This window comes from Heloderma suspectum, chromosome 1, assembly GCF_057233095.1.
Source record: "Heloderma suspectum isolate Gila_16-S chromosome 1, 16-S_ref, whole genome shotgun sequence".
NCBI lineage: Eukaryota > Metazoa > Chordata > Lepidosauria > Squamata > Helodermatidae > Heloderma > Heloderma suspectum.
Genome location: NC_139458.1, coordinates 381,179,743 through 381,206,899, shown reverse-complemented (window position 1 = coordinate 381,206,899; position 27,157 = coordinate 381,179,743). Strand labels below are relative to the sequence as shown.

Here is a 27,157-nt window from a genome sequence, read left to right as displayed (position 1 = left end):
GAAGGGGTAGAGAGAGCACGCACGTGGGCTAGCCCCGCCCCTTGCACGCCAACGGGCATAGCGGGCACAGCCCCACGCTGGTGCGTGTTTGCCACTAGCTTGAAGTAAGCTTATGCAAATACTGATATACGCGCGCTGAGGGCTCTGCGTAGGCACCCGACCCCGTGTCAACACGTGTTGCCACCCCTGCGGAGAGCCAGCACGTGCAACTGCGCTCCCGCAGGCCCCGGCCTGATACTGAACACGTGGTGGCAGGGGGCGTGGGCGTCCAGGGGCGGGGTTGGAGGGAGCAGTCTCTCTCTACCCCCTTCGCACGGCCGGGACTTGCGAGAACACAACGTCTGAACGGGGCTTTTCTGTTGACGCCGTATAGGTGGAGAGCCCGGTCCGCTACCGTCACAGGTAGACGCGCAGAGTCGGAACGCTGCTTCGCTGTCGGAGGCGGGGGAGATTAGCTTCCCAGTGCATGCCGCCAGGGGGCGCCTGTTGACCCGGAGTCCCTCGGCGGGGCGGGGCGGGCGTCGCTTCGGTGCGGGCGGGAGGAGGAGCCGCGCCTGCAGAGGTTCGGAGAGGCTCTTTTCGCGGCGTCTTCAGACGCGCCGGATCGCCCTCTGCTCGGCATGCGCGCTCCGCGATTTCGCCCTGCCTGGCTGCCTGGGGCTCTGCTCGTCCCGGGCCTCTAAACGCCTGGTCGGAGCCGAGCTTCTCCTTGGCCGCTCGTTTGGAGGGAAGCCTCTCCGCTTCCTCCGTTGCTGCTGCACCATGTCGGGGACTCGGAGCTCCGACGCGAAGAAAGAGGCGCAGGTGGAAGGCGGCGGCGGCGGCTTGTTCCTAGAAGAAGGGCAGTGCGACTCCGGCATCGGCTCGATCCGTTCCCTGCAAGGGCAGCTGGGCGAAGGCGAGCCCCGACTGCCGGCAGCCCGAGAGGTCCCGTTGGACAAGGGCCCCGATCCGCCGTGCATAGGCAAGGAGGGAGCAGCAGACACGGACGAGAGGCTGGATTCTAGCTATGGCTCTTCGTCCCTCGTCGAGTCCTTAGCAGGGTTGGAAGGAGACGCCTCTAAGCCCCAAAACGAGGAGGTGGAGGGAGGCGAAGAAGCAGAAGCTGGGGAAAGACTCAGGCAGCAGCTGCGGGAGGCTTTCGCTTTCGTATTCGAGGACGGAGACACGTGAGTGGCCCCAATGCGTTCTCACGGGCTGATGAAGGCTAACCTACACGTTACGTGTCCTTGCGTGGTTCTTTGTCCCAGCCCTGTGTCTTAAGGAACAGCATCCCTGGGAGGCCGGGAACGTGACAGGAAGTGTGCCTTTTTGGAAAGGGAAGAGAAGCCTGCTCAACCCTTTCCCTGCCACTTATTTGTGCAGTCAGCCTTACCCTCTCCCCGCAGTCACATATGAATGCGCACTTTCTGTGTGCCGGGGAATACCGGGAGGATGTGGGGGAAAGGATGTGACTTTACTAATCGGGTTGACATTTCAGAACTTAAAGGGGTGCCGTAGATACCTCATGTTCTCTAAAATGAAGATAGGCCGTTGTCTATACAGGCCATCATGTCTCAGAATTTGGGTAGGCCCTCGGAATGAGGGAGAACTCTGCCGCTTCGCACTGTGTCAAAGCACGTTTCGTAGATTGCCGTCATACTCACTGCGGGGAGCCTAGCCCGGACGTATATGATGAAGTCAAACACACATCTTTTGTTTCTTGCACATTTTCCATTCCTATAAAGCCGCCCTCCCCAATCTGATGCCCTCCAGAGGTGTTGGACTCCAACTCCCATAATTCCCAGCCAGCATGGCTGGAGGGCATCATATTGGGGAAGGCTTCTTTATAGGAAGACAAATAAGAAAAGTTAATGCAGGATGCAGTTAGGATCTGGAAGAGATTTTGGGAGGAGGGGGGTTTTGTGGGGCCTGTGTTATTCCTCCCCTCACAACCTCCCATGGATGGACTTAGCTCCAGGGTTAGGGTCCTTTTGTACTTTGGTGGGAATTGTTCAGTTGCATATTCATAGGATGGATAGTTTGGCTGTGTAAGCTTCCCTATGGCTTGGAGCCACTAGTGTCCACCTTTTTAATGACTTCATTCACACAACAGACTTATGGAGCAGGCAGGAAGGAGGAGGCTCAGAATGAATTGCCAAAGCTGCCCGAAGAGCTGAGGTCTGACGGGCAAAGGGCTGGATGTGCCTGATCTCGGAAGCTAAGCAGGGTCAGCCCTGGTTAGTACTTGGATGGGAAACCACCTAGGAATCAGGCATCCTGCATTGAGCAGGGGGCTGGACTTGATGGTCTTGTAGGCCCCTTCCAATCCTATGGTTCTATGACCCCAAATCATTCCCTTGGATCACTTCAGCTTTCTCATAAGTGAGATGTCTGTGGAGCCTCTGAAAACAGTTCCAAAGCTATCTGAGCATTGAGGACGCTTGCTGGCAAACTGCTCTGGTTCCATGCTTATGCTCCTAAACGAAACAAAATGCTTTTCACCTCCCTGATTTTTTTAAAAAAGGAGAGGTGAAATCAAGGCATCCAGTTTCGTTATCCATCACCTCTCTGAGCCGTTGAGGCTTTGTATAGCCTCCTTTGTAGGTCTACAGTGGGGGTGACTCCGATTAGTTTAGTACTGTGAAAAGCCAACATCTTAATCCCACATGACTCCTACTTCTCTGATGTGGTACTACTAATTTCTCTCATGACCTCGTTCTGAAGCATCTGTTCCAAGTGAATGGCTTTTTTGTTTTTTTTTTTTCTGTAGCTTTTGGCTAACTGTTTTTCCAGTGGGGCGGTTACATGTAAAATGTATATTTGGAGGGGGGGGGTCCTTTCTTATCATGGAGGAAGCATAGTCTTCGCTCTGCTCTTTGGTGCCATAAGCACTGTGCTGTCACAGGCCCCTTACTTTCTCCTCCTCCTGCGCCCCTGATGAGCCTCTTCTCCTTTTCCCAGCCTGCCTGTGCTTCCACTTTCCTCCCTGACATTGGTGATCTAAATAACTAGACATGATGGCAGCATGACCTGTGTGCCAAGATTATATGAAGTGGCAGGGTAGGGACAGCTTTGGAGAAGGAGCTGTGTTGGGTGTGGGTTTGCCTCACTACTGCTTTTCTCCCCCAAGCCCTTTGCCCTGAACTGCTTTTCTCCTGGATAGGTTGGGAGAGCAGATGGAGGGGAGCTGGAGCAGGGGAAAAGCTGAGGGAAGAAGAAGGGTTCTGCTGCCTCCTTTCTGCCTTCCCCCTTTCTGCAGCGCTTCCTCCCCCTGCTTTATAATTGTTTGGCGGCAACCTGTGTTCCAAAGCACAGACCTTCCGCCATCGTGCCTAGTGACTGGCTCATTGCTTTACTGGCCATGCCAACCTGCTGCCATGCTTCTGTAGCTGTGGAGGAAGAACTCTCCTTTTGAAACAGAGAGTGGGGAAAGACCTCTGACCTAACCAAAGATTTGCTTGGGGTAGTGATAGGGAGGTAAGAATGGGTAAGGTACTTCTCCTCTCACTTCTTGGTCTCTTCTAGTTTGGAGGCCTGGGTGGGAGCAGTAGGAGGGGGCTGGCCTCCAGGCAGGGTCACTGCGAGGCACTTTAGAGAGCTGTCCTGTGGTCCCTGGGCAAGTGTCCCAGGGACCATAGGATGGCTCAGAAAACCCCTTCCAAGGTCGGAGACTGCTCTCCAATCTCAGAAGGGGGAGTCGGAGATTTGAACCCCTGCACCTTCACAGCTGGTGCGAAGAGAACCATGCTGGCTGCCTCTCCGAGGTCGGAAAATCTGGCTTGGAGAGGGGGAAAAGGGGGCATGTTGGTGGGCGGGGAGGAGAGGAGACTGGAGAGGCCAGGATACGATTTATCCTGAGCCGCCTCCAGCCTCCTTCCCCCCCCCCTGAAGCGCCCTTGCTAGATGGGCTGAAAAGCCCATCTGGCGAAATACTCGGAGGATGGGGAGGCAAAGATTGCCTCCGCCACTCCTGCTGCCCTGCTGGCTTCAGCCTGGCAGGGAATAGGGATCTCGGAAGCCTCTGAGTTCAGGGGCTTCCATGTAGCGAGGGTGCAGTCCATAGAATTGTACCCTAAACTATTGGGGACCTAGGTCCACAGGACACAGATCTGCATAAAATGTGCACATGCTAATTTATATCTCCAGATGCTCATGTAGAAATAATGACTAAGATTTATTCAAATATTACAGAAGGCAAAGCCAGCCAGTTGTTTTCTCATCCAAATCACCTCACATCAAAGCTAAGAAAAAAAAAAACTTCCATTGGCTGGCTTGGGCTGATGGGAGTTGCAGTCCAACAACATCTGAAGGGCCACATGCTCTCCACCCCTGCCCTAGGCAGTGACAACAACTGGTACAGTATGGCAGGAGTCCATTGATAAAGACATGCTGATCCCCCAAATGTTGGGCACTTGAATTCGGAGCCTGTAGGTGGAAAGGTTGGGGAGTCCAGTAGCATTAGCCTTAATCTCTTCCCAGCACCATGCAGATTCCTCCTGTGTGATGAATAATTTGTGTGAACCTGAAAGGCTGTATGTGCTGTCAAGAACAAAGTTGGTTTATTCAAGCCTATCACCTCTTCTTTGTTTCTCCTTTCTCTGAAGGAGCAGGCCCTGGCCTCGTGTCCTCAGGCTGAGACTGCCCTGTGGGGCAAATTGGGATTCTTTTATTTAAAAGCGAAATTCTCTATTTCTCAGCAGACTCCACTGGGCAATATCACTTCCTTGTAACAATTCTAATTATGAAAGAACAGAAGGTTGTGGCTTCAGATTTCTGCTTCCTGTTCTTTTTACAGCTGCCATAGTGCGATTGGAGCTGGTTCTGGAGAGAATCCGTGTCCTGGTCCCCCATGTCTTCTGATCACTAAAAGGGGGCAGCTGTGTTAGCTACATGCAGCTAAACACACACACAGGACTAGTTCACACATACGTACAATGTCAAGTGAAGATGCCCATGTATGAATTGCAAATCCCAGATAGAATTTTCCTATACCTCCAGTGTAAATACTTCATATTCGTATTATTTTTATTTAAAATATTCTTAGGCTGCCTTTTAGGGTTATGTCCTCATAAGGTGACTTCCAATATATAAATATAGAATCACAATAAAACACAACTATGCAGCATAAAAGACAGCAGTAAGAATCAATACCAATAAAATAGAAGCAAAAGAACAACAACAATAGATAACAACACCTGATCTGCACAATATCATTAAAGCAAATAAAATAGGTCAGCACCAGATCAATTAGCAGCAGCAAAATAGACTTATAAAGCTAAAGCAGTTTGGGATGATCAGGCCTTTTGAGTATGATGCTATGTATGTTTAAACGTGCATAGGATTGCACTCTTAATGTCTGTCTTGCAGTGGTGGGGCCATATGAATTTCTGTTGGAGTTCCATAAATGTGGGGCCACTGCGGTCAAGGCCCTCTCTCTCATGCCAGCCAACCTAATTGCATGCACCACCACATAAGTAGGCCTCTGAAGATTATCTCTAAGGGCAGGCAAGTGTGTATGTAGTGCTTTAAGAACCATGGGATGGGGGTAGGACAATGCTGAAGCAGGTGTAGCATTGTCCTGGGGTCTCTAGACATGGCACAAAAATGGAATCTGGGTTTCTGTTGCAGGATCTGTCAGAACATGCAGGATCCTTAAAGCAAACTTTCTGGTCCTCATAATCCCAGTTGCAATTCAAAAACATATACGTGCTCTCTTTTTATTTATGAGATGTATACTTCTTCCATCACAAAGGTGGCTAAAAGCTGCAGAACAGAAATGTGTGTTTTTCTATGGTGTTATAGTTTATCCACCTCTTCACGTAGTTCTTCAGGCTCTTTCCTTTGGTTCTGCACACATATTTGCTCTCCAGTCACACATTTGTTCCTTCCCCCTTGCTTGATTCCTGTCCAAATGTTCTGATTCTCCAACCCTCACTATTTCACTTGGGGAATAAACTCGAAGAATTAAATAGCTGTATGTACATTTGAGTAATTTGTATAATGTTCTTCTGAATGCAAAATTTTTGGATGGGTTTCTGGACCCAGATAATCCAGATTTCCTGGAAGTGAAGCTGTTATGTCACATTCTGCCTGTAGTCCATCCGTGTGGCTGTTTGTATTGACTCCAGCTACTTACAAGTCCTTCTGAACTGCTAAAACTTTAGTCCTTTAAAATCTTTCACTGGGCTTTCTTGCAATAGAATTTCTGTCCCAAGGAGAATGGGTTGGTTCCAGTTGTGCCGCACAGAACACAAGGAGCTAGTGTGATATAGTGGGTTGGAGTGATGGATTGGACCTGGAGAGACCTGGGTTCAAGTCCTCACTCGGCCATGAAGCTCATTGGGTGACTTTGGGCCAGTCACTGACTCTTGGCCCAACCTAAGGGCCGCCTTGGGCTCCTTGGAGGAAAAGGGATATAAATGTAACAAATAAAATCAAATAACCCCTCTTTGGGTGTGACTCCTAATGCGTGAAGCATTTGATAGCAAGTATAGTGGGGATTCTCCTTACTTATGATGAAGTCTCTGCAAGAGGACAGTTGGTTAACAGGAGCAGGGAGGGGTGGAAGAGAGACTGCTGTGAAGTCAGAAAATAGGAAGGTCAGTGAGTTGACCATTAGGCAGAGTGAGACAGCTGATTTTGGGCCTTATGAAAGGCCAGCACATCGTTTTTTTTTATTGTATTTCTACTCCCAGGGATAGGCGCTTGTGGGATTTTCTGCCTCAAGTGCAAAAATAACTTGGTCAGCCTTGGGTTCTGTGCATTTTGACTTGAGGTGAGGGGCACCATTTGTTGTTCCTCAGGCAGATAAATGTCTTGGGCCAGCCCTGGGAGAAGATAACAGTGGCCTCTGAAATCCCATTGACGAGCACATCTTCTAATCTGGCTGATCTCTCCTGTTCCTAAAGAGTGATCCAGAACACTATTTGAATATGGCTGCCATTTTGCTTTGCTTCACGCAAAGGGATTGACCTTGTAGCCTTTGTTTAGTGAAGCATGGGATTCCCCTCTCCTCCCGCCCCAGCGTGAATTGCAGTCACAGAAACTGTGTGGAAACTATTGTAGCTATTTTGGTAGCATCTTATGTGTGTGGGAGGGGGAGGCAGCAGGGAAGCCTTATTTTGTGGCATGTGGTTAGTGCCATTCGCTCTCCTGACTGATGGGAAGACACGTGTCAGTGACTTCTAGACTGTTTGTTGAATAGAGATGCGAAGTTCAGTAAGTTTATTTAAATCTTGTCTTGTGGGGGATGGGTTACTCTTCACAGGTGATGTCTGTAGGTGAGCAATAGTTAAAGCTGCTTAAGATTTCCTGCAATGCCTGGAACAACTAAATCAGCCTTCCCCAACCTCCAGATGTGCTGGACTGCAACTCCCACCATCTTCCAGCCAGTGTGCTGGGATGGTGGGAAGTGTAGTCCAACACATCTGGAGGGCATCAGATTGGGGGAGGCTGATGTAGCTTTTGAGGATGCTCGTACTCAAGTCTAAGTCAAACTTTTGGGGTCAGGAAGCTGATAGCTTTGTACAGTAGAGCGGAAAGCTTTCATTGATTAGACCATTAAAAACCTCCTTAATCAACCAAAAAGGCAACCCAGTATAACTGGGCAATGCACTTTTTTTTAAGTTAAATTTTTTTAGTCTGAATACTAGATGACAGGCACCATCTTAGATGCGACTCAGGAGGGAATGTCTCTTCTAAGAAATGCCTGCTGCAACATATACCCATTCATTTGGCCAGGTTTGCACACAAAGGCTGGGTTCGGACAATCAGTGGGGGCAACAATGCAGCATCGGTTGTTTTCCCTGCCCTTGTGTGTGCCAGTTGCGCAACCGGGGTTACCCTAATTACCCATGCTGCATCGCAGGTTGCCATGTCATCTGAACCTGGCGTGTGGTGCGGTGCAGGCATAGTGGCTTTTTACCCACCCTACAGCCCCTACTGCAATCCATGGGTTGTAGGGTGGGTGAAAAGTTACTATGCCTGTGCTGGGTTTGGAGGACAAGGCAAGGCATAATGTGGCGGGTAATTAGGGTAATCCTGGTTGTGTGACTGGCATGCGCAGAGATGGGGGAAACAACTGACACTGCGTTGTTTCCCCTGCTGATCGTCCAAACCCAGCCAATGACAACTCAGGGCTTAAAAAAAAACACCACCTGGATTATCAGGAATGAGCCAACATACTAGTCACTGTGGCTTGAGTGTTCCTACTTGGCTCCTCCTTCCAGTGGGGGTGGCAAAGCAAGCCAAGGAGGCTAAACAACTCTGGGTTCCCAGTCTGGCTTGTGGGGGTGGGGGGTGGGAGAGAAGTCAGAATTACAGGCTTGGATGTTAGGCTAATAGTTATTTAGCAGCTCCCTCAGGCAGCAGAATGTCCTGACTAGCACTCCACAAACGACAGTTTAAAAACAAAGCATTATATTGTTGTAGTCATATGCAAATGGATTCAGATCTAATCAATTGATGAATATTACAATTAACTTTCCTGAGTAAGATTTCTTTAGTGGGGTGATGGCCCTCTTGCTCAGTGATGGACCTCAAGCAAACTTTACACACCTGATTCCTTTACTTACATTGGAGCTGGTGTAGAAAAACCAGTCCCAGTGAAGCATGCCAGTTAAGGTTATATTCATGACTGAGATGATGGTTATTATCTTCAGAGAATCCTATGTGGCTTCTCTAGCATAGTTCCCAAGTTAGGCTTATGGTGCATCCTGGAAAGGTTTGTAGTATATATTTTGGGTTATTCTGGAATTTATAATCTTTTTAGTGGAGAAAATGCTGGATTTTGTCCTATGTCTAATTTATTTTAAGTATTTTTATGTCACTCCTCAGCTAAACAGGCTCCCAGAATGGCTTACATATAATCAGTTAAGCAAGACAGCCCCTTCCTGCAGGCTTACAGTCTAAAAAGACACAACAAACAAAGAAAAAGGAACGGGGAGGGAGTGGGGGAAAACCATTCTTTTAGCAGGGTTGGTGGAATAGCCCTGGTCTCCCTCTCATCTCCCTCAGTACTGCCTGCTGGAATGGCTGCTGGTGGTTATAGTTGAGGGAGGAGGAGCCTTTATGAGGGAGTTCTTCAGCAGGGCCGGTGGAATGGCCCTGCTCCCTCTCTCGGAAGCCACTTACTGTATGCCACGCAAGAAGTTTAGCAAGTGAGAAAGACAGAGGGGTTCTTAAGACTCTACCATGTGCTGATAGTGAGGGGGTTGCTCTGCTGTCCACATCTCCAGCACTAGCTGCATGTTTGGCAGCCATGTGAAGGAGCCTTTGGACCAATCCGAATTTGCTATCATGGGAAAGAGTCTTAGGGGCATGCTTAGGGCCTCTTCACACAGCTGCCAAACCTGCACGTGTGTGTGGTGTGCCAGGAAGGAAGCTGTCCAGTACGATCCCCTCACACATGCTTTTAATGCCTAAGGGGAGAGTTAGATAAACCACCTGCCACAGGTTTTCACACAATTAATCTATTTTCTCGCCTGTGCAGGAGGCTGATTCAGCATTCATAATGCACAGGATAATTCGTGTATATCCCCTCTGTTTGGAGGAGGGTGTAAAAAGGCAAGTTGCCACTAATCTTTCTTTATGAAACAAGATGTGAAAGTGGGGTACTCTAAAGATGAAGGCTTCAGAAAACCATCTTGACATTTTCAAGAGAAGGGCCAAAAGCCCCATTGCGTAAGCGTTAACTAAATAGTTTAATCAGGCTTTCCAAGGCTTAATGTGTAAAATCTTGATTCCTGTCTTCTAGTCCACAGTGAGTATGCATGGCCTTTGAACTTAAGATCCCAAATCTCTGCTATCATTTAGAAGACTCTTCTGACCCCACGGCTTCTATCATTAAACATGCAATACCTTGATAACCACAAGGCAAGGGCCTTCCTAGTTTTCATGCTTTTTTAAAAAAAACCTTCATGAGTTTTAAATGCATTATCTTAGTTTTTATCTTCTGGTTTTGTACAGGTTGGAGCCTGTGTCACTAAATTCAGTGGCAGTTATTTTAGATGCACGTGCTTCATTTCAGACATCCATGGATCATAGAAGCTGAACTGGAAGGAGTATTTGCTGTGTGTTCAATACACAGAAGCTGCAGTAGGCAAATCTGTGGGTACCAGAAACTACAGAAAATGCCAATTTTTATTTATTGAACACACTGCCAGCTTATACTCAATTTGCTTTTCAAACAATAAAACACTAATAATGCATAAAATTATAAAAGCACACTCTTAAAAGGGAAGGAAAGATACTGACAGAAAACTTAATAGTGACATCCCTAGAAGTACCCCCCCTTCACCTAAAAATAAAGCCTGGTCTACACATGCAGCAAAATGAGGTGGTGGAATCCTGAGGCGGTAGAGAGGATTGTACCACTTGAGATTGCAGGTGGGGGATGCCAGTTTTGAATGGTCTTGCATGTAAAAAAAAAATCCCTGCAAGAAAAGCTAGCACATCAGCCAAACCTCTTCCCTGTTGTGCTAGTTTTCTACTTAGTAGGGAGTTTTTCCCATACAGAAGTATTAAAAACTATGGTCCTCAGAAGTGGTACTGTTCATTCTACCACCTCATTTGCTGCATGCTTAGGCCAAGGTGAAAAGAGAGGAATTGAGATTAATATTGTAGGGAGAGGGAAAAGCTTATACTATGGGATCTGCTACATCAAAGGGATGATCATCTGCCTACTTAAGGTAGATGGTGAGATTCCCAGACTGCAGGAGGTGCCTCTGTGGGAAAACATAACAGCTTGTATGAATAAGGAATCTGCAGGATTTTAATCTAAATACTTTAGCCCCTCCTCACATATCCAGCAATATGCAGATGTGCCCAGAAACATCTGTAATTCCCTTTTACAGTGATTGGACCTGCCATTCCTTAGAATAAACCCAAGTAGAAGTAGTCACCTGCAAATTACTATTTTAAATTGGTGAAATTTATATCCCGCCGTTTTTCCAGGGAGCTCAAAACAAAGTATGATTCCGGCCCAGTCTATCTTAAGGAGCGCCTCCAACAACACTAGGGACGCCGCTCAACGAGATCGGCCTTGGTAGGCCTTCTGTCTCTCCCATCAGCCAGGACAGCAAGGCTGGTGTGGACTAGGGAGAGGGCCTTTTCTGTGGTGGCCCCCACTCTATGGAATTCCCTCCCTAGTGACCTCCGCCATGCCCCCTCTTTGATGAGCTTCCGCCAGGCTTTAAAAACCTTGCTGTTCAGGCAGGCATTTCGGGTGGGTTAGGGATTTTTAGAGCGGTGTTGTTTTGTTATGTTTTTTGTTGTTGTTCAGTTGCTTGTCTAAATTTGTTATTAGTATTGTACGCTGTCTAAAGTGGCCGGGTAGCTAGAACATCTAACTGCTAGAACATCTAACCAGAAGAAACTCAGAAGCACAGGACTTTCTAGAACAAAACCCAAACTATCAAGAATTTTTCATTGCAAATGACGACTCTAGTCATATGTTGGGAAACTGAGTATGGCTCAGAGCATCCCTAAATGTCTATCAATAAAAGATAAATTTGATCAATAATTTTAATAAGCCATGGAATATATAACTATGCTGAGACCTTACACAAATGATTTAAAAAACCATTTTTCCTCCATAGCTTCAAAATTTCCAGAAATTTTACATCTCTAGTCTTACAGAAAAGTCTTCCTACTGTGTAATATTTAGAAATAATTTTGAGGGAGAAAATCTGTGAACACCTTGTCTTAATCATTTTATTCACCGTTCTAAAAGAAAGTATTTTGTAATCCAAAATTGTTTAATTTTCAGAAAAACAAAACCAAAAAAGATCTGTGGGGAGAAACCAGCTTTTTTCTGGTTTCATCCAGGTGTTTTCAGGGCATTCACATCTCTGTTCGGAGGTACTCTTGGATCCAGTGCTGCTTCTGGATGGTCCGGTGGTGGGGGAGGTTGGCCTGGAGTGCTGTTGTCCACCTTTGGTTGGTGCACCAGCTGTATCCTATTTGTGCAAAGGTGAATCTGGCCACAGTGGTCCATGCCTTAATCACCACACATTCAGATTATTGCAACATGCTCTGTGTGGTGCTGCCCTTGAAAATTGTTCAGAAACTACAGCTACGCAACTACAGCTACAAACTACACAAGGTCCAGATAGTTGTTGGTGTGTGTTTTATAGTGTATGTAACACCAATCTTGAAACAGTTCCACTGTCTTCGTGATTGTTCCCAAGCCCAATTCAAGGTACTTATTCTTACCTATAAATCCCTAAATGGCCTGGATATCAACATAAGAAGAGTCAAGCTGGATCAGACCAAGGGTCCATCTAGACCAGCATTCTGTTCACACAGTGGCCAACCAGCTGCCCATGGGAAACCCATAAGTAGGACATGAGTGCAACAGCACCCTCCCACCCATGTTTTTAGTGATTAATGCCACTCTTTAATTTTAGAAAGTTCCCCTGTTTTATTGCAGTGTACATATTTTCTCAGTTTCGTTTTAGTTTCGTTTGGCTTTTCAATAAAACACCTTGAACACTCATTGTGTGGAGGGGTGATTCAGAATTATATCCAATAAATACATGAATATTGGTTATCATTGTGATTCCCCTGAGCCCTCTAAAGCCCAGCCAGCTCTCTAGTTTACCAAGGAGTTGTGGGCTAGGAAACCGGCAGGATGACCACTAGAATGCAGATGATGCAAATCTCACAGTGGCTATGACTGAACACAAGCACATTTTTGTGCTTACTTTGTGGCAGTGTTGCTGGCAAAGTGGTTGTACTTTTCTGCCTCCACTGCATTCTTGAGTCGCTGTCCAACAGAGCTTTTCCAGGTCAGGAATGCGCTATTAAAATCAGACACTGGTGGGGATGGAGCAGAGCCCTCAGAGGCCTTCTGTTGATGGGAGATATGGGCGGGGAGAGTCCTTGACCTCTCAGCGCCTTTTGATACATCAAGCATGGTATTTTGCTGGACAGGCTCGGCAGGTTGGGTGTAGGGGGAGATATGGTGATTCCACTACTATCTGTAGTGTTGGTTTCAGAAAACATCATTGGATTATTTCTGCTCAGCTACATGGCACTTGTGTTGTGTTCTCTTACAAGGTTCTATTTTACTCTCTGTGTTTTTTTAACACCTATATGAAGCTGCTGAGTGACGTCATCAGAGAGCTTGGAGCAAAGTGTCGCCAGTATGCTGATGATGCTCAGCTTTAGCTGTTGTTGCTGCTGTTGTTGCTTAATAAGCCACCTTTTAGGGGAAACCCTCCCAAGGCAGCATTCAAAATGTCAAATCACAAAATGTTCTCTGTCATGCAAGTCAAGTGAGGCGTTGAACTGGTGCCTGGATGAGGACCAATAAACCACAGGTGAATCCTGAGAAGATGGAGGCCCTGTGGGAGGTGGTTCTTATGTCTGGGAAATGGATGTGCAGCCTGTTCTTGATGAGGTAGAATTCCCTCTGAAAGGCAAGGTACACAGCTTGGGGGTGTTTCTTGATCCAGCTTTGAGGCCCAGGTGGTCTCTGTTGGTTGGTGTGGCTTTTGCAAGCTTCGCCTGGTTTGCCAGCTATGACAGTATGGCTGTGGTAACCTCTGGTAACCTCCCAATTGAATTACTGTAATGTGTTATATGAGTGGCTGCCCTTAAAGATGACCTGGAAGCTTCAGCTAGTACAGAATGTGGCTGCCAGAATTTTAAATGGTACAGCTTAGGTGGAATAATGATACACCAGTTCTGAAGGAGCTACACTGCTTCATATCTACTTCCTAGCCCAGTTAAAGGTGCTGGTGCTTACCTTTAAAGTCCTCAATGGCTTGGGATCCAAATGCCTAATATAGCAAGTCTCTCTATATTATGCTGCCCATGTCTTAAGTTCTTCAGGAGGGGCTCTCATTAGAGGAAATCATCATTAGAGGAAATATGCTGTGTGCAACAAGGGACAGAGCCTTCTCTGTTGTGATACCACCATAGGCTTAAACTGGTTCTGGCATTGCAGTCTCTTCAGTGCCAGCCCAAAATTTATTTGCCTAGACATTTTAAGTCAAGTTAGGTTGGTTAGTCCATTTTAGACTGTTTTAGCTGCCTCTCAGCTGTTTTATTATGAAGATTTTAAAAATTGTTACTGTATATTCTATTTTTATATGACTAGTTCTGGTCATACACATTGTAAACCACTCTAGTATCCACACGGATGAAGGGTAGTTTAAAGATATTTTAATAAGAATTATTATTATTATTATTATTATTATTATTATAAAGAAGATTTGGGCTTTCTGCCTTTCTAGAATTGGTGCATGCAGAATTAGTTTGTTCAGTTCTTCACACCTTAAATTACACAGCAGTTTGAGTTCCACTCATAACAAAGCATGCAATAATCTTATTATTCATGAACCGCCCAGAGACTTCCAACTATTGGGCAGTATAGAAATGTAATAAATAAATGAGGTGGCGGGGTTGGGTCTAAAAACTAAGCAAATCAAATGTGCTGTCTGTCTCAAGCCTTCTAAGCTTGTAATATGTATTTACATCCTCCTCCAACCTGGTGCCCACCTGATGTGTTGGACTATAACACTCATCTCCAGCCAGTATGGCCATTACTGGCTAGGGCTGGTGGAAGTTGTAGTCCAACATATCTGGAGGGCACCAGGCTGTGGGAGGCTGTATCTTAGGTGCCCTTTTCTGAAGCAAGAACTGTCTTCACAGAGACCTGGTTCACATGTAACAAGAAGCCACCATGAGTTAATTTTTCCACCGGCCTTCTTGTTCTGGCAGTGGTCGCCATTTTGAACATTTGACCTGTTATGAGGGCATGCCATAGCTTGTCGTTACATGCAAACGCAGTGACTGTGGGTTGTTGGGGTGGTTAAAAAGCCACCTGCAGCCCTAAAACAGCCCATGGATTCTGGGTATCTTGTCAACAATCCCAAGAACCCACCCTCGCCAGGTTTGCATGTAACAACAAGATGTTGCTTGAATATTCAAAATAGTGGCCAGCAGTGCAACATAAAGCCCTGTGGGGGAATTTACCCATGGCAGCTTCTCATTACGTGCAAATGGGTCCAGATTCTCCAGCGATGTGAAACACCCAGGCATCCTCTACAGGTACCCCTTTATGTGTTTATCTTTGATTGGCCCTTCTGTAGGGATGAGAGCCCACGTGATCTTTGTTCTTTGCAAAACCTAATGGAAAAGTCCCACAATGAGAGAAGAATGGTGACACCAATTCGGGACATGAAATATTCTAGGGTTTTTTGGGGAGAGGCACAAAAGCATGCTTACAAAATAAGTCCATTGTCCTTGTGGGCAAGAGTGCCTTCCCTTTCAGATACCTAAAATAATCCACCCCCACCCCTTGCTGGCATCAGGCCACCAGCTATATAGTTAACTGATTAGCCAGGGAGAAAGGTATACAAAACTATCAGAAGTCTGATGAATTGAAACAGCAGGAAGAGAACTATTGATTAGGAGAAGGATGCATTGATATCAAGGTATTGTAAAGGTTACTGCTAGTCTGTTTCATTTCTTTGTAAAAGGTAAGTTTTGGCAATTTAAAGAATTGGCATAAGGCAAGTATGGAACTCTCTGCTTTCATTTTCTGGGAGAGGAGGATGTTGGTACTAAGAATTCCCCAACCACTCACCCTTGCTGGCTTTAGACATCACGACAACCTGTACCTAGTGGGGATAATTAGACAACTAATTAGGCAACTTGCGACCAGCACGCACGGGGAGGGAAAATAAGCCACCATGGTGGTGGCTTATTTTCCCTCTGTGATCGTGCAAACTGGTCATAGTCTCACCTGGTATAAGGCATCTTCTGATATTATAAATCACACGTGGCCCCATGGCTGTTTTGATGACCCCTGCTGTCCCCACTTTTTAACCACCCCAACAACCCACAGTCACTGCGTTTGCACGTAATGACAAGCTATGGCATGCCCCCATAACAGGTCAAATGTTCAATGTTCACTGTCCCCACTGAATTTGCCATGCTGGCATAAAAAAAGCAGTGATTTTGCGAAGAAACAAGGTGCACAGGGACAGCATGCCTTGTTTGCAAGCGGAATCACGCTTCTAGAAGCCTCTCAGGAGTGTAATGCTGTTTTCAAACAATGTGCATGCTCCCTGGAGGCCTTGTCCACTTTCAAAATTGCTGTTTTTCAGGGGGTGGGGGACGTCATGTCAAATTCAATGGCAGTTTTGGTGGCAGTGATTTTGACAGCAAGGGTGGGGTGTGCACTTCTCCCCCGAACACCTGGAAATTGCCCACCCCTGTTCCAAACAGAATAAGGACCTATGTCCTGATTAATCTCTTTCCATGCCCACACCTGCCTCCACCAATCCCCATTGGCTCATGGCTAGCTTCCTATTCTGAATGCAGGGCTGTCATAAAGAAGAAAGTTTATTTACTTGTTTCATTTATATCCTGCCTTTCCTCTAGGGAGCCCAAGGTGGCATACATGATCCTTTCCCCCATTTTATCCTCACAACAACCCTGTGAGGTAGGTTAGGTTGAGAGTCAGCTCACTCAGTGAGCTTCATGGCCAAGTGGGGACTAGAACTTGAGTCTCCCAATCCTAGTCCAGTACTCTAACCACAATACCACATTGCCTCTGAAGTTCCTGCCTTTCCTCAGTATTCTCAGCTGTGCAGTTCACCGCTCAGCATGAACATTTGTCAAGCTAATTGTCTGTACATCCCCGTTAAAGGCAGCCCATTGTTATGACAACTGCAGTCCAACACATGTGGAGGGCACCAGGTTGGAGAATGCTGAGCTAAAGGAATGCTTGGGACTTGAAACTCTGAGGCTTAGATCTGGTCCTGTTCTCATTGTATACATTCAGTGAATGCATTCTTAGCCACAGTTTCCCATCTCTAATATTGTGGTGGCGGCATAACACCTGGGGTACAGAAAGGTTGTAGGAATTTACTGAGGTGATGATGCCAAGGAACTTTGCTCATGTTATTTACATAGCAAATAGGAAGTTATTGGACCATGTCAGCACTGCATTACATACTCTAGGCTGGGGAGATGGAAAGAGGGAGAAATTGCATTAGTAGCTCTTGTGAAGCAAAGAGGATCTGATTTTAGAACTGGGGCCCTCTTGTCTTTCTCTTCTTAGCTGCTTAGCTACACCAAGTTTGGGAGGGAGGAATTAAATCTTTAACCTTGGCCTGGAGATAGGGTTATTCCCTGGCAGGTGTGTAGTCAGTAGTTCTGTGATGTATGGAGGGAACAGTGTGAAATCCAGGCCAAGGCTAAGTAAACAGAAGCTGAAGCTTTCCTCCCCACCCCTTCTTGCCTCATGACATGCATGATCAGGGACTTCCCACTTAGACACCAAAATATCCCCACTTCTCTGTGTGTAAGTGCATCTTAGTCTTTGTGGTGATTCGGTAGACATAGTACTTCCATGAATCATGCTCAGGGCTGTGTGTGCTCCTTGTTTCAGATAAATTAATTAAAATTCTGTACCAAGGTAACCTGAGTTCTGCTCCAAGAAAACTAAATTATGTGACCTGTATAAATTATGCAAGTAAGATCTTCATGCACTTGTTCATAATATCTAATTCTGTTATCTGTGAGCCATGAGGAGAAGCAAAGAGCAATATGGTATCCTGGAGCCTTCCTGACATGTCCTCCCAATCCTTTCTCTGTCACCTGCCCCCCCCCCCAACTAGCTTTGATATTCTACCAGGTGTTGCTCATCCATTTTCATTCCTACTTTTCCAGCCAGTAAGGACTAGAAACATAATGTTTATTTCTTAACAAACCTTCAGTTCTCACTTAATGCCTTTGCACTTAGAACCAAATGTTGTGCTTGTGTTATGTGCTTGTGGAAAGTACCCAGTCCTTGCTCATGCCTGTAACTTGGCATTTATGAGAGATGCTTTGTCAGCTGACAGAACTCGGAAGCTTCTACGTTCAAAAAATCACCCCGTTGAAAATATTGTGTGGTGTGTCGTTCTGTTTTCTCTGCTGAAAAAGGGTCTGTCCTTCAGCTGGTTACATCCACCACTACGGTAATGTTTTTTACATCCACCACTAAGGTAATATTCACTCAGTAGCCTGTAGCTGGCAGGTGTCTATTTAACATCTTGTGCAAGTGGATTTCTGAGGCCTGGTCTACACATACAGCAAAATGAGGTGGTGGAATCCTGCAGTAATAGAGTGGGCTCTGCCACTTCAGGCTGAAGGTAGGGAATGCCACTCTTTCAACTATCCCATATTTAAAAGAAAACTCCCTGAAAGCTAGCATTTTGAGGTGAGAGGTTCAAGCCTATCCCACTCTCTGCTGCCTTGGTTTCTATTTGTAGGTTGTGCTTTTTTAAACACAAGGGAACATTTAAAAACATGATTGATTGCTCAACTGCAGTCTGAGGTGGAGTAGGCCATTCTACCACCTCATTCTACTGTATATGTAGTTTAGGCCCCATTTCCTACATAACCTTTGCAGTGGGGGAGCTACTGCTCTTATTTTACACAGAGCCATCAGTGGATGCTTTCAGAGTTATGTAGGCAAAACAAGACCAGTCCCTCCTGCAAAGGAGCTTATAATATAATCTAACCATGTGCTTTGGTCCCACATCCCTCTGTTAAAGTATGAAGAAATAGGAACTACATGGGACAGGTGCCATGGCATGGTTCCTCCTTTTCATACATTACTTGAGTGACTTGGGACCAGATCATATGGAAGTACCTCCCATTCTGAAAAAGTGACATTTGAATTTCCCTGCCACCCAGTAAAGTACATTTTGGGGGGAATCTTTCCATTTCAGTGTTAAAACTGAGAGGCTGTTTGTCTAAAAATCTTCCTGAAGCTTGTGATTGACCACCCTCGCTCTAGAATGGGAATTGCTGTCTTTGCTAGCTGTTGTGGGGAATTTTGGGGGGAAGTGGCTTGGTAGGAGTCCCAGAGAATCCTGTTTTTTCTCTCGCAGTTTTGCTTGACTCTGGCAGTTAAAAGCAGCAGCGGTTAAAGTTCAGTCCAAATTGCCTTGGAAAGTCCCTGCTCCTAAGAGCTCTTATCTGCTGCATATTCGCTAGGAAGGAAGGATAATACACCTCTAGCCACACTGAGAACTACAGGGTGTAGAATATCTGCAAGGATAAGCTCAGCAAATGTGTGCAAACAAGAGCAAGTGAAATTGTAGTGATCTGGCACCCTGGACATAAGTAAGCCAGGGCATAGTTAAGAACAGGCATAGACAACCTGGCGTCCTGTAGAAGTTCTGGACTACAACTCCTATCATCCCCTGCCAGTCATGCTGGGTTGGAATGATGGGGGCTGTAGTCCAAAACATCTGAAAGGCTCTAGGTTGGGGAAGGCTGCCTTAGATGCTGTCAGCTCCGCTAAGCCTCTAACTGACGTAATGTGTTGCCAAAGTATTGACATTTCTCATGCACATTTTTGTTACCTTTCGGGGGTGGGGGATAATGCTGCTCAGAAGATGGTTTGGAGATGCTTTCTGTACAAGTAATAAATTAGAGTATTATGACATCTGAAATCAAATGTTGGATTTGTGGATTAATTAGGTGAATGGTATTGCTCTTTCCAGAGTTCCACTTCAAACTAGGTCCCGTCCCACCCCCCCACCCCCGGTTGATTTCCCTGTACCATGTGATGGCAAACCAGAAGGCTCCTGCCAACATTGTGAACCATTCTTTTCAGAAGGGAGATGTAGGCTGGAGACAGGGTCCCTCCCTGAGACTTGAAGGTGGTCTAATGGAGGGATCACCTCTTGTAGGGTGTACATTTATCCTTGTCTGCCTCTGGTAAGCCAGGTTTTGTGAGGGTTTTCTATTGTTCTAAAACACTGTCAAACCTGTTTGACCAGAAGCAGTGGTGGGACTCAAGAGAGGGTTAGTTATGTTAGTCGCAGCAAAAATAACAAAGAGCCCTGTGGCACCTTAAGGACTAACAAATTTATCCTGGCATAAGCTTTTGTGGACACTGTTCATTTCATCGGATGTGTGAGATGTTACCCTCAAACTGGCAAATTAATATACACATGCTGGGGGTGAGGGAATTTAAACCGTATGGTCAGAGGAAACTGAAATGCAAAAAATACCATTTGGACTAGAGGCCTCTCTCAGACCACATTCACTTCTTTAATACTGTTGCCTGTCTTTAGCCTTTGGCTCCCCACCCCCTAAATTAACTTTTCCACCATTTTGTTGCTTCTATATCAACAGTAAGTAAAGGAAATACAGAAATATTAAGAGATTTTAAGCTATTGTTCTAATTATATTTAAGGTGTTCCATATCATCATGCTTTAAAGATAGACTTGAGATGTGATTCGTATAATCCAGGTGCCTCCTGTTTTGTTTGCTAGGATAGCAGTTATTTAAGGTACTAATTAGGAGCTTACCAAATGTGAAGCTAGATAGCTCATATCTAAGGTCTTGCAAAGTCCGAATATGGAGACCAGGTGCAGATGTTGTAGGGGAAGCAGAATTGTGGTTTTTAAAATGTTTTGCTTCTGGCAATTTGTTTTAGCCAGGCTTGTAAATAGCCATTTGCCCTACTGCCACAACAAAACCACAACAAAAATGAAACTTGTCTGTGGGTCATTAGTAAAATCAGGTGCTCCCCACCAAGAGTAGGAGGTTTGGGGTCTACTCCACTCCATTCAACCATTTATGATGGTAATTTGCATGAAGACTAGAGCTATAAAGGCAGGGAAGAGTCTAGATAAGAAGTGACTTATACATGGAAAGTTTTTCTCCAAATATGCTCCAATGTTTCCACACAATTTCCTGTTCTGTTGTCATGTTCACTGGCTCTAGTTTCTCATGGATCATCTGCAATTTTACTGGTCTGCTATAAATAGAAACTGGCACCACTTTAAATACATTTTGCATATGAACCAAAGTGCTGTTGAGGTGACTTGCAGACCGGTTTTAACATGTTTATTCAGAAGTATAATTGCCAAGTTCTTTTATTTTCCTCTTAATTTTTTTTTAAACCGGCCTTGCTCCTCTGCCTTCCAACATCAACTGGAAATGTAGACAGTGTCAAAGGTGAGGCTTTGGGGGCTGTAAAGGAATGGCAAATGTACCCTGAAGTTAAAAAAAAAAAAAAAAAAGATGTCTCAGTATGGCTTAAAAAAAACAACCCCGAAGCCTTATGAAATCAAAGTGACTGCATGCAGATGCAAGCCATAGGAGCAGCCCAGCCTCTTTCTTCCCTCCGCGGTGGCCTTCCTTCAGCCCTCTACGAGCAAGCGCAGCTGTGCAACAGGCTCCTTTGACCCTCCCCCACCTGTTGCTGAGGCAACTGTGGTGGGCAGGGAAATTCCCCATGTCCATGTGACCTTGGGCTTCCCCTGGGGCCTTGCCTGCTGCCTGAACCGCAGAGGCAGAGGATCGTCTGACAGGAGCAGAAATGTTCATAAGAGCCCAGCTGCCACGATTTCAGCTGCCACATGGAGGTCTCTTCACAGAATTCATGCACTTTCCTCCAACACATCCCCAGGCAGGGCTGTTCCTTAGGCCTTTGGGTGCCTCTTGGACAGGCCCCCCGTTGTGTCTCGATTCCTTCCCCCCCACCACTACTCCCCCTTCTTTCCTGGCTGCTCCATGGCCTGCCAGTACCCTCTCACTCCTCCGTTGCCTCTGTGGAAATCCCCTTTGTAGACTTATTGGATGCAGAAGTGCTTTGTACTGCACAGTAAAAACGATTCTTTAATTTTCAGATGCATTGTAATTTTGAATAGGTTGGTTAGCTAACGGGAAATGTCTTGTAGTCTGAAGTGCTCCATATCAATGCAAGTATACAGTTTTTTAAAAGCTGGTTATTTTGGAATTATGCAAGGTGAACATGTGCCCATTTTTTAAAAAGGAGAAATTGACTTGGAAATCACGGGGTTTTAGAAACGGTTTAATTTAAGTTGATTTGCTGACTTTAGTGCATGTTTAGTATATCATGTTTATGAAGTTACATTTGCTTTTCTGTCCTTGATCTCTATACAGTATAACCTTGTTTATCTCTCACATAAGAATTGTTATGTGCGAGCTTTTGTGTATGAAACTTGACTGGGCAAGTCAAGTCTAAGCAAGTCAAGTCTAGGCAAGTCTTCCTCAGTTATGGCCATCTTTAGTTTCTTCTGCTAGTGGCTAGGTATTAATGGTATAAAGGATTTGAAATCTTTGGTACAGCATGGTTAACCTTCCCTTCCCCACATGTTGCAACATCCCCTCTTCCATTGGTGCTCATGGAAGCTCCTCCCTCCCCAGCTTAAGTGTGTGTGTGTGTGTGTGTGTGTGTGGGAGGGAGGGAGGGAGGGAGAGCTCATGATAAATTTCACCAGCCATTCATTTTTGTGCATTTTTTCACACCTGTTCCTAATTGTTGCAAATTAATTGTAATTGCAAATTAAGAGTAATTGAATAATTACTGATTTAGGATGGAAATACATTTTATTTTGTGTGGTGTGATTTGGATAGGAAGCTAATTGGCTTTGCTTTCTGTGAAATTTAAATACATCCTAGTAAATCTGAATTTGAATATGTAACTATAAATTAGCATATGTACATTTTATGTAGACTTGTGTCCTATGGGTCTGGGCCCCGAATATTTTAAGTGCCTTGCAGAGCCCCTAGTAGCAACTTCTTCAGGACTACCCAGATGTGAAAAGGGAATAACTTATTGTGGTAGGGACGCTTGATTGGCGTACCATGCTAGTTGTAGGCATGGGATTCCGACTCTGTTGAGGATTTCCATCCAGCTTCTGTTTTGACTGCACAGGAATAGGTGAGGAATAGTGTGAACTTTTTGTCATGAGTGCTTCCTGTCCGTGGCATTGCCATCTGGGCCATGGTCTCTGCTTTTTCTCCATGTAGGCGATCTTGATGGAGGAATCTGAAAAAATGGCTCTTGATGGAGAGAGTCCGTGAGTCCTCAACCCCCCTGTGGTTTTCCACAGAACATGGATGCTGTGGTTTTCAATCAATCCTTGCTGACTTCTAGCCTGTGGCTGCCATTCACTAGGCCAGTTGTGTGAATGCCAGTGCCACCATATGTTGCAGTCGGCAAGTTTCGCATTTAGCACACCATCGCAGCTGCAGTTTTTTGAGCAGTTCAATAGCATGTTAAATGCTGGAAGGTAGCAACTGATAAGCACAGTTGCCATGTGCTAAAAGGGTTGTTGGAATTGGCCCTAAATTCTAGAATATGGGTGTGGCTCAGTCGTAATTGATGCTCAGCTGTTTCACAATACCTGAACAGAAGAATTCAGTTGTGCCTTCTCCATTTCTTGCTAATTCTGGTTGGATTGGGATTAGATACTACACCCCTGGTCCCTCCCACCTCTGCCTCCCACCTGCCTTTCAACCCAAGAATGAGAAACTCTCCTGTTTTTAAAGAGAAAGCAAGTCTTTATGGGTCCAGCTTTGTCCACAATTTTAGGCTTGAATTCTGGAAGGATTGTATTTGCCTTGCAAACTACTGATTAAGATGCTGGAACAGTTGCTGGGAACCTGCACTTAGCTGGGTGACCACCATGAATTTCCAGGCACATATCTCCCCTTCAAATGTCCATGTTCACCAGGAAATACATGCTTGATAAGCTGCAAGCAGTAAACTCATTTGTCGTGTAAAGTGTATGTTGGCCTGTGAAAAGATATAAGCATGCAAAACTGTTCAGGAAGAGGCATAACTACTGCACTGTATACGTATGCAAGTCTGTCATAGTTTTTCAATAAGCAAGTGTGTCAGTTGACTGTTCCAAGAGTTAAGTGCAAGCAAGCAACTAAGGATTTGCTCTTCAGGAACATTTTGCTTGCTTCAAGGGAGTGTATTCACAGTTGTAGGCTGGCATGACTTAGGCACTGCACCACAGTCTAATCCCTCTTCTCCCTTTCAGGTTACTGCACCTGGCGATCATCCACTGTGTGCCCTCTTTAGCACTCTGCTGCATTGCCCAATTGCCTAACGAGGTTTTGGAGATCCAGAATGACTTATTCCAGGTGTGTAGTGGGGGATGTGGGGAGGGTTCAGTGTTTCTTGTTGGGAAAAGGAAAACTGCTGGGTGGTGAGAACCTGAGGCATTCTCTTGCAGCAGGTGGTAGCAAGAGACAGGTGGTGTGTCTAACTACCTGAACGCTCCCCCCCCCCGTTCTTGGTGCAGCCCTCTTGCCCCAAGTTTTCCAACTCCAGCGAGCAGGCGCACACAGACACATTATGCTGCTTTTTGCAACATTCTTAGAGGTTTCACTGGAATTTGCCCTTTGTGTCTCATGCCATGGAGTCCTTGGCACTCTTATTGTCAGTGGTCCCAATCCAACTTTAGTCACGTGCAACACCTTGTGGCCTGAATTAGGGATACACATCCCCACCTGGGACAAAAGACACATCTGGCTAGTTCTGTGGGGTCCAAGTGAGCCTTGGGATCCTATTTGTATCTGCCTCAGGAGAGTGTGTAGAAATCTACTTTCACAAGTGGACCTCATTTACTGAATCAGAGCACTTGTTTGTCAGTAAGAGCATGCAAGCTTTTAAGTAGAAACCTAGCATCTACTGCTTATTTTTTGTACAGGGCTAGATTTAAAAACATTCTCATTCATTCTCTCTCTCTCTCTCTCTCTTTCTCTCTCTCAAAGTTCTTCATTGGGGTAATCCAAATTCTGCAACCTGTATAAATTACATTGCTGCTTATTTTGAATAGATTTTTCCCGTTTCTGCTAGTCATGGGAAGAGGTAAGGAGTTACGCAGAATACTGATGCCCCCTGACAATTAAACATTCTACTAAGCCCCCCACTGCCCACTTCACTAGGAATCACCAGGCATTGCCCACATTCTCTCCTTAGGAGGAGATTTTCAGGATGCTATATTCTGCATCCATTACTAAATTTTGTATTTTTGTGGTGGAATTGCAGCATACAGTCAGTTCAGGTTTGGCCCCTGTCTTCTTTCTCCTCCAACCCCACTCAACCTGTGTCACACTCTCTGCCATTTACAGACTCCACTTCACCTGTCTGTGTACCTGGAACAGTCCAGAGTGGTGCAAGCACTAGTCCTGAAAGGGGTGAACACAGCATTGCAAGACCGCAATGGAAACACCCCACTGCACTTGGCCTGTGAGCTGCAGAATCTGGAGTGTGTGCAGCTGCTGTTGCTGCAGGACCCGATCTCTGATAAGAACCTGGAGGCTAGAAAGACCCTTCAAGATCTGCAACTCCAGAACTGGCAAGGTGAGAAGTAAAGATTGATCTGTATGTGTGTGTCTAGTGAGTGTTAAGATCAGTGCTCAGCTGCTTGCCTTGAGTAACTTCCTGGCTTGTCTTCTTCTCCAGGTTTGACTTGCCTACACATCAGCACCTTGAAAGGAAACCTGCAACTGATGGCATTGCTAGTGAAGAATGGAGCTGACATTAATGTTCAGGTATGTCAAGGGCAACTGGCAGAACTCCATCTCCTATATATGTCAGGGCCATGTATGTTCTCTACTTTTGTAGTGGGTTCACCATGCAAGAAGAAAATCTGGTACTGAGTGCAGAATTCAGCATGCTGTAAAACTTCAGTGTTCTCTTTAAAAATACTGTGTTTGTTGTGGCAGTAAAGATTAATACTGAAAAATGTGTAGACAGAGCCTAGTCAAATCTCACAAGTGGGAGAGAAGAGGTTGAGCAGGACTTAATGAGCTGGGGCTCTGCTTAGCTCCTTGTCTTTATTCATGTTGAGTGAGATAAGAAGCAGAAAACATGTGTGCCAACTAAACAAATGTCTGCAACATTACTTGATCTACATAACTTGTTCCAAGATGTATAGTAAAGCTTTTCTTGAGATTAAATTTTGATTTTTTTTAGAGCAGGTTATATACAGCCCTGAGAATGTCCCATTAGACTAGTGTGCTGTAATTATTGCCACCTCCCAGTTCACTGTACTGTGTCTGCAACTCCAGGAACAGAACGTTCAATGGGGCAGTCATCAGAACTTGAACAGGAACTCCCATGCCTAGGCTCTTCTAGATTTAAGCAGGTTGCTGAAAGCCCTCAGGTGCTGAAAGGCCCAGAAAGAGCTCTCTTTTCAGATTACGTGTGGAACTTGTTTTTATTGGTGTTCCATTTTAGGAAGAGGTTTAGGAGAAGAGTACGTCAGTGCTTGGGCTCCCAGTTTCCAAATGTGTGTGAGGTGTTCCATCCCTTTGGGATTCTGCTTCAGATGCTTGCTGAAATGGCTGATCTAATTCCCTGCTCTCTTGGTCCTAGGATGGTACAAGTGGAAAGACGCCTCTGCACTTGGCAGTGGAAAACCATGATGAGATGTCTGTGAAGCATCTTCTGCGAATGGGGGCCCAGGTGGATGCCCAGATGTACAACGGTTGCACCCCATTGCACCTGGCGGTAGGCAGGAAGGACGCTGCCATTGCTGCCATCCTCTGCCATTCAGGGGCAGACACCTTGCTGAGGAATATGGAGGATGAGACAGCCCAAGACCTGGCTGATGGCAATGATGATGTGAGAACCTCTCTGGGTTTGGCTGCTCTAGAGCAGAGACTTGTAGGAGAGAGTGAGCAGTCTGATCAAGAACTTGAAGCAAGGCAGGGGTGCAGGCTCTGTGGGATAGTTCTCAAGAAGGTTTTGTCTCTTGGTAGAATGTGCTTCATGAATGGGGCTTGGAGTTCTGGCCTTGAGTGATTACAATTGCCTCTCGCTCCATGATGCTCTTTGGACCTATGATTTGCCAAACTCCAATTCAGATGATTTTGATCTTTATCTTTAAGGCCATACAGTGGGGAGGTGCTGCTAAACTGGTTAGTCTGCCTCTGTGTCACCACCACCACCACTGTGGCACAGTTGCAGCTTCTTTAATGGCAAGCAGTTGGCGAAGGTAGGGCAGGCAGACTGTAACTGTTCCATTGCATGTGAGCACTTCGGCAACTGACCTCCTTCTTTGCTGAAGGAGGTGGGGATCTGAGCAAACCCAGAGCTACATGTAGGTCAGGATGAAACAACATCTCTTGCTGTGATGGCTGTCCTGTACTTTACGTCATTACCAACACAATCAGTTGGCTGAAACAGGACAATACTAAGGAATCCAAAGCCACCAAGTCTCCTTGGCTTGTACATGCAAAATATATAGGCAAACAGATATGGGAGCTGGTTCCTCCCCTCCCACTCTGTGAAACTTGCTGCAGTTCAGAGAGCATGGCCATTCTCCTTTGCCGGTGTGGTGTGTGGATAGAGTGTTGGCATATACTTAAGAGAGCTGGAGT

At 45.7% G+C, this 27,157-nt stretch overlaps 1 protein-coding gene across 2 annotated transcripts in view; it reads left to right on the top strand.

The window, feature by feature from the left end:
- The first annotated feature begins 528 nt into the window (after positions 1-528).
- The window catches only part of NFKBIE (NFKB inhibitor epsilon), a 31,514-nt gene continuing 4,885 nt past the window's right edge, over positions 529-27,157 (top strand). The window contains exons 1-5 of one of the 2 annotated variants that reach the window (XM_084828491.1): positions 529-1,169; positions 23,806-23,908; positions 24,902-25,133; positions 25,236-25,324; positions 26,151-26,399. In XM_084828491.1, coding sequence (XP_084684617.1) covers positions 763-1,169; positions 23,806-23,908; positions 24,902-25,133; positions 25,236-25,324; positions 26,151-26,399 — 1,080 coding nt within the window. In that variant the 5' untranslated portion in view covers positions 529-762. Of the gene's footprint in view, positions 1,170-23,805; positions 23,909-24,901; positions 25,134-25,235; positions 25,325-26,150; positions 26,665-27,157 lie in introns of those variants that run through there. The other variant, XM_084828490.1, reaches the window with a different exon arrangement.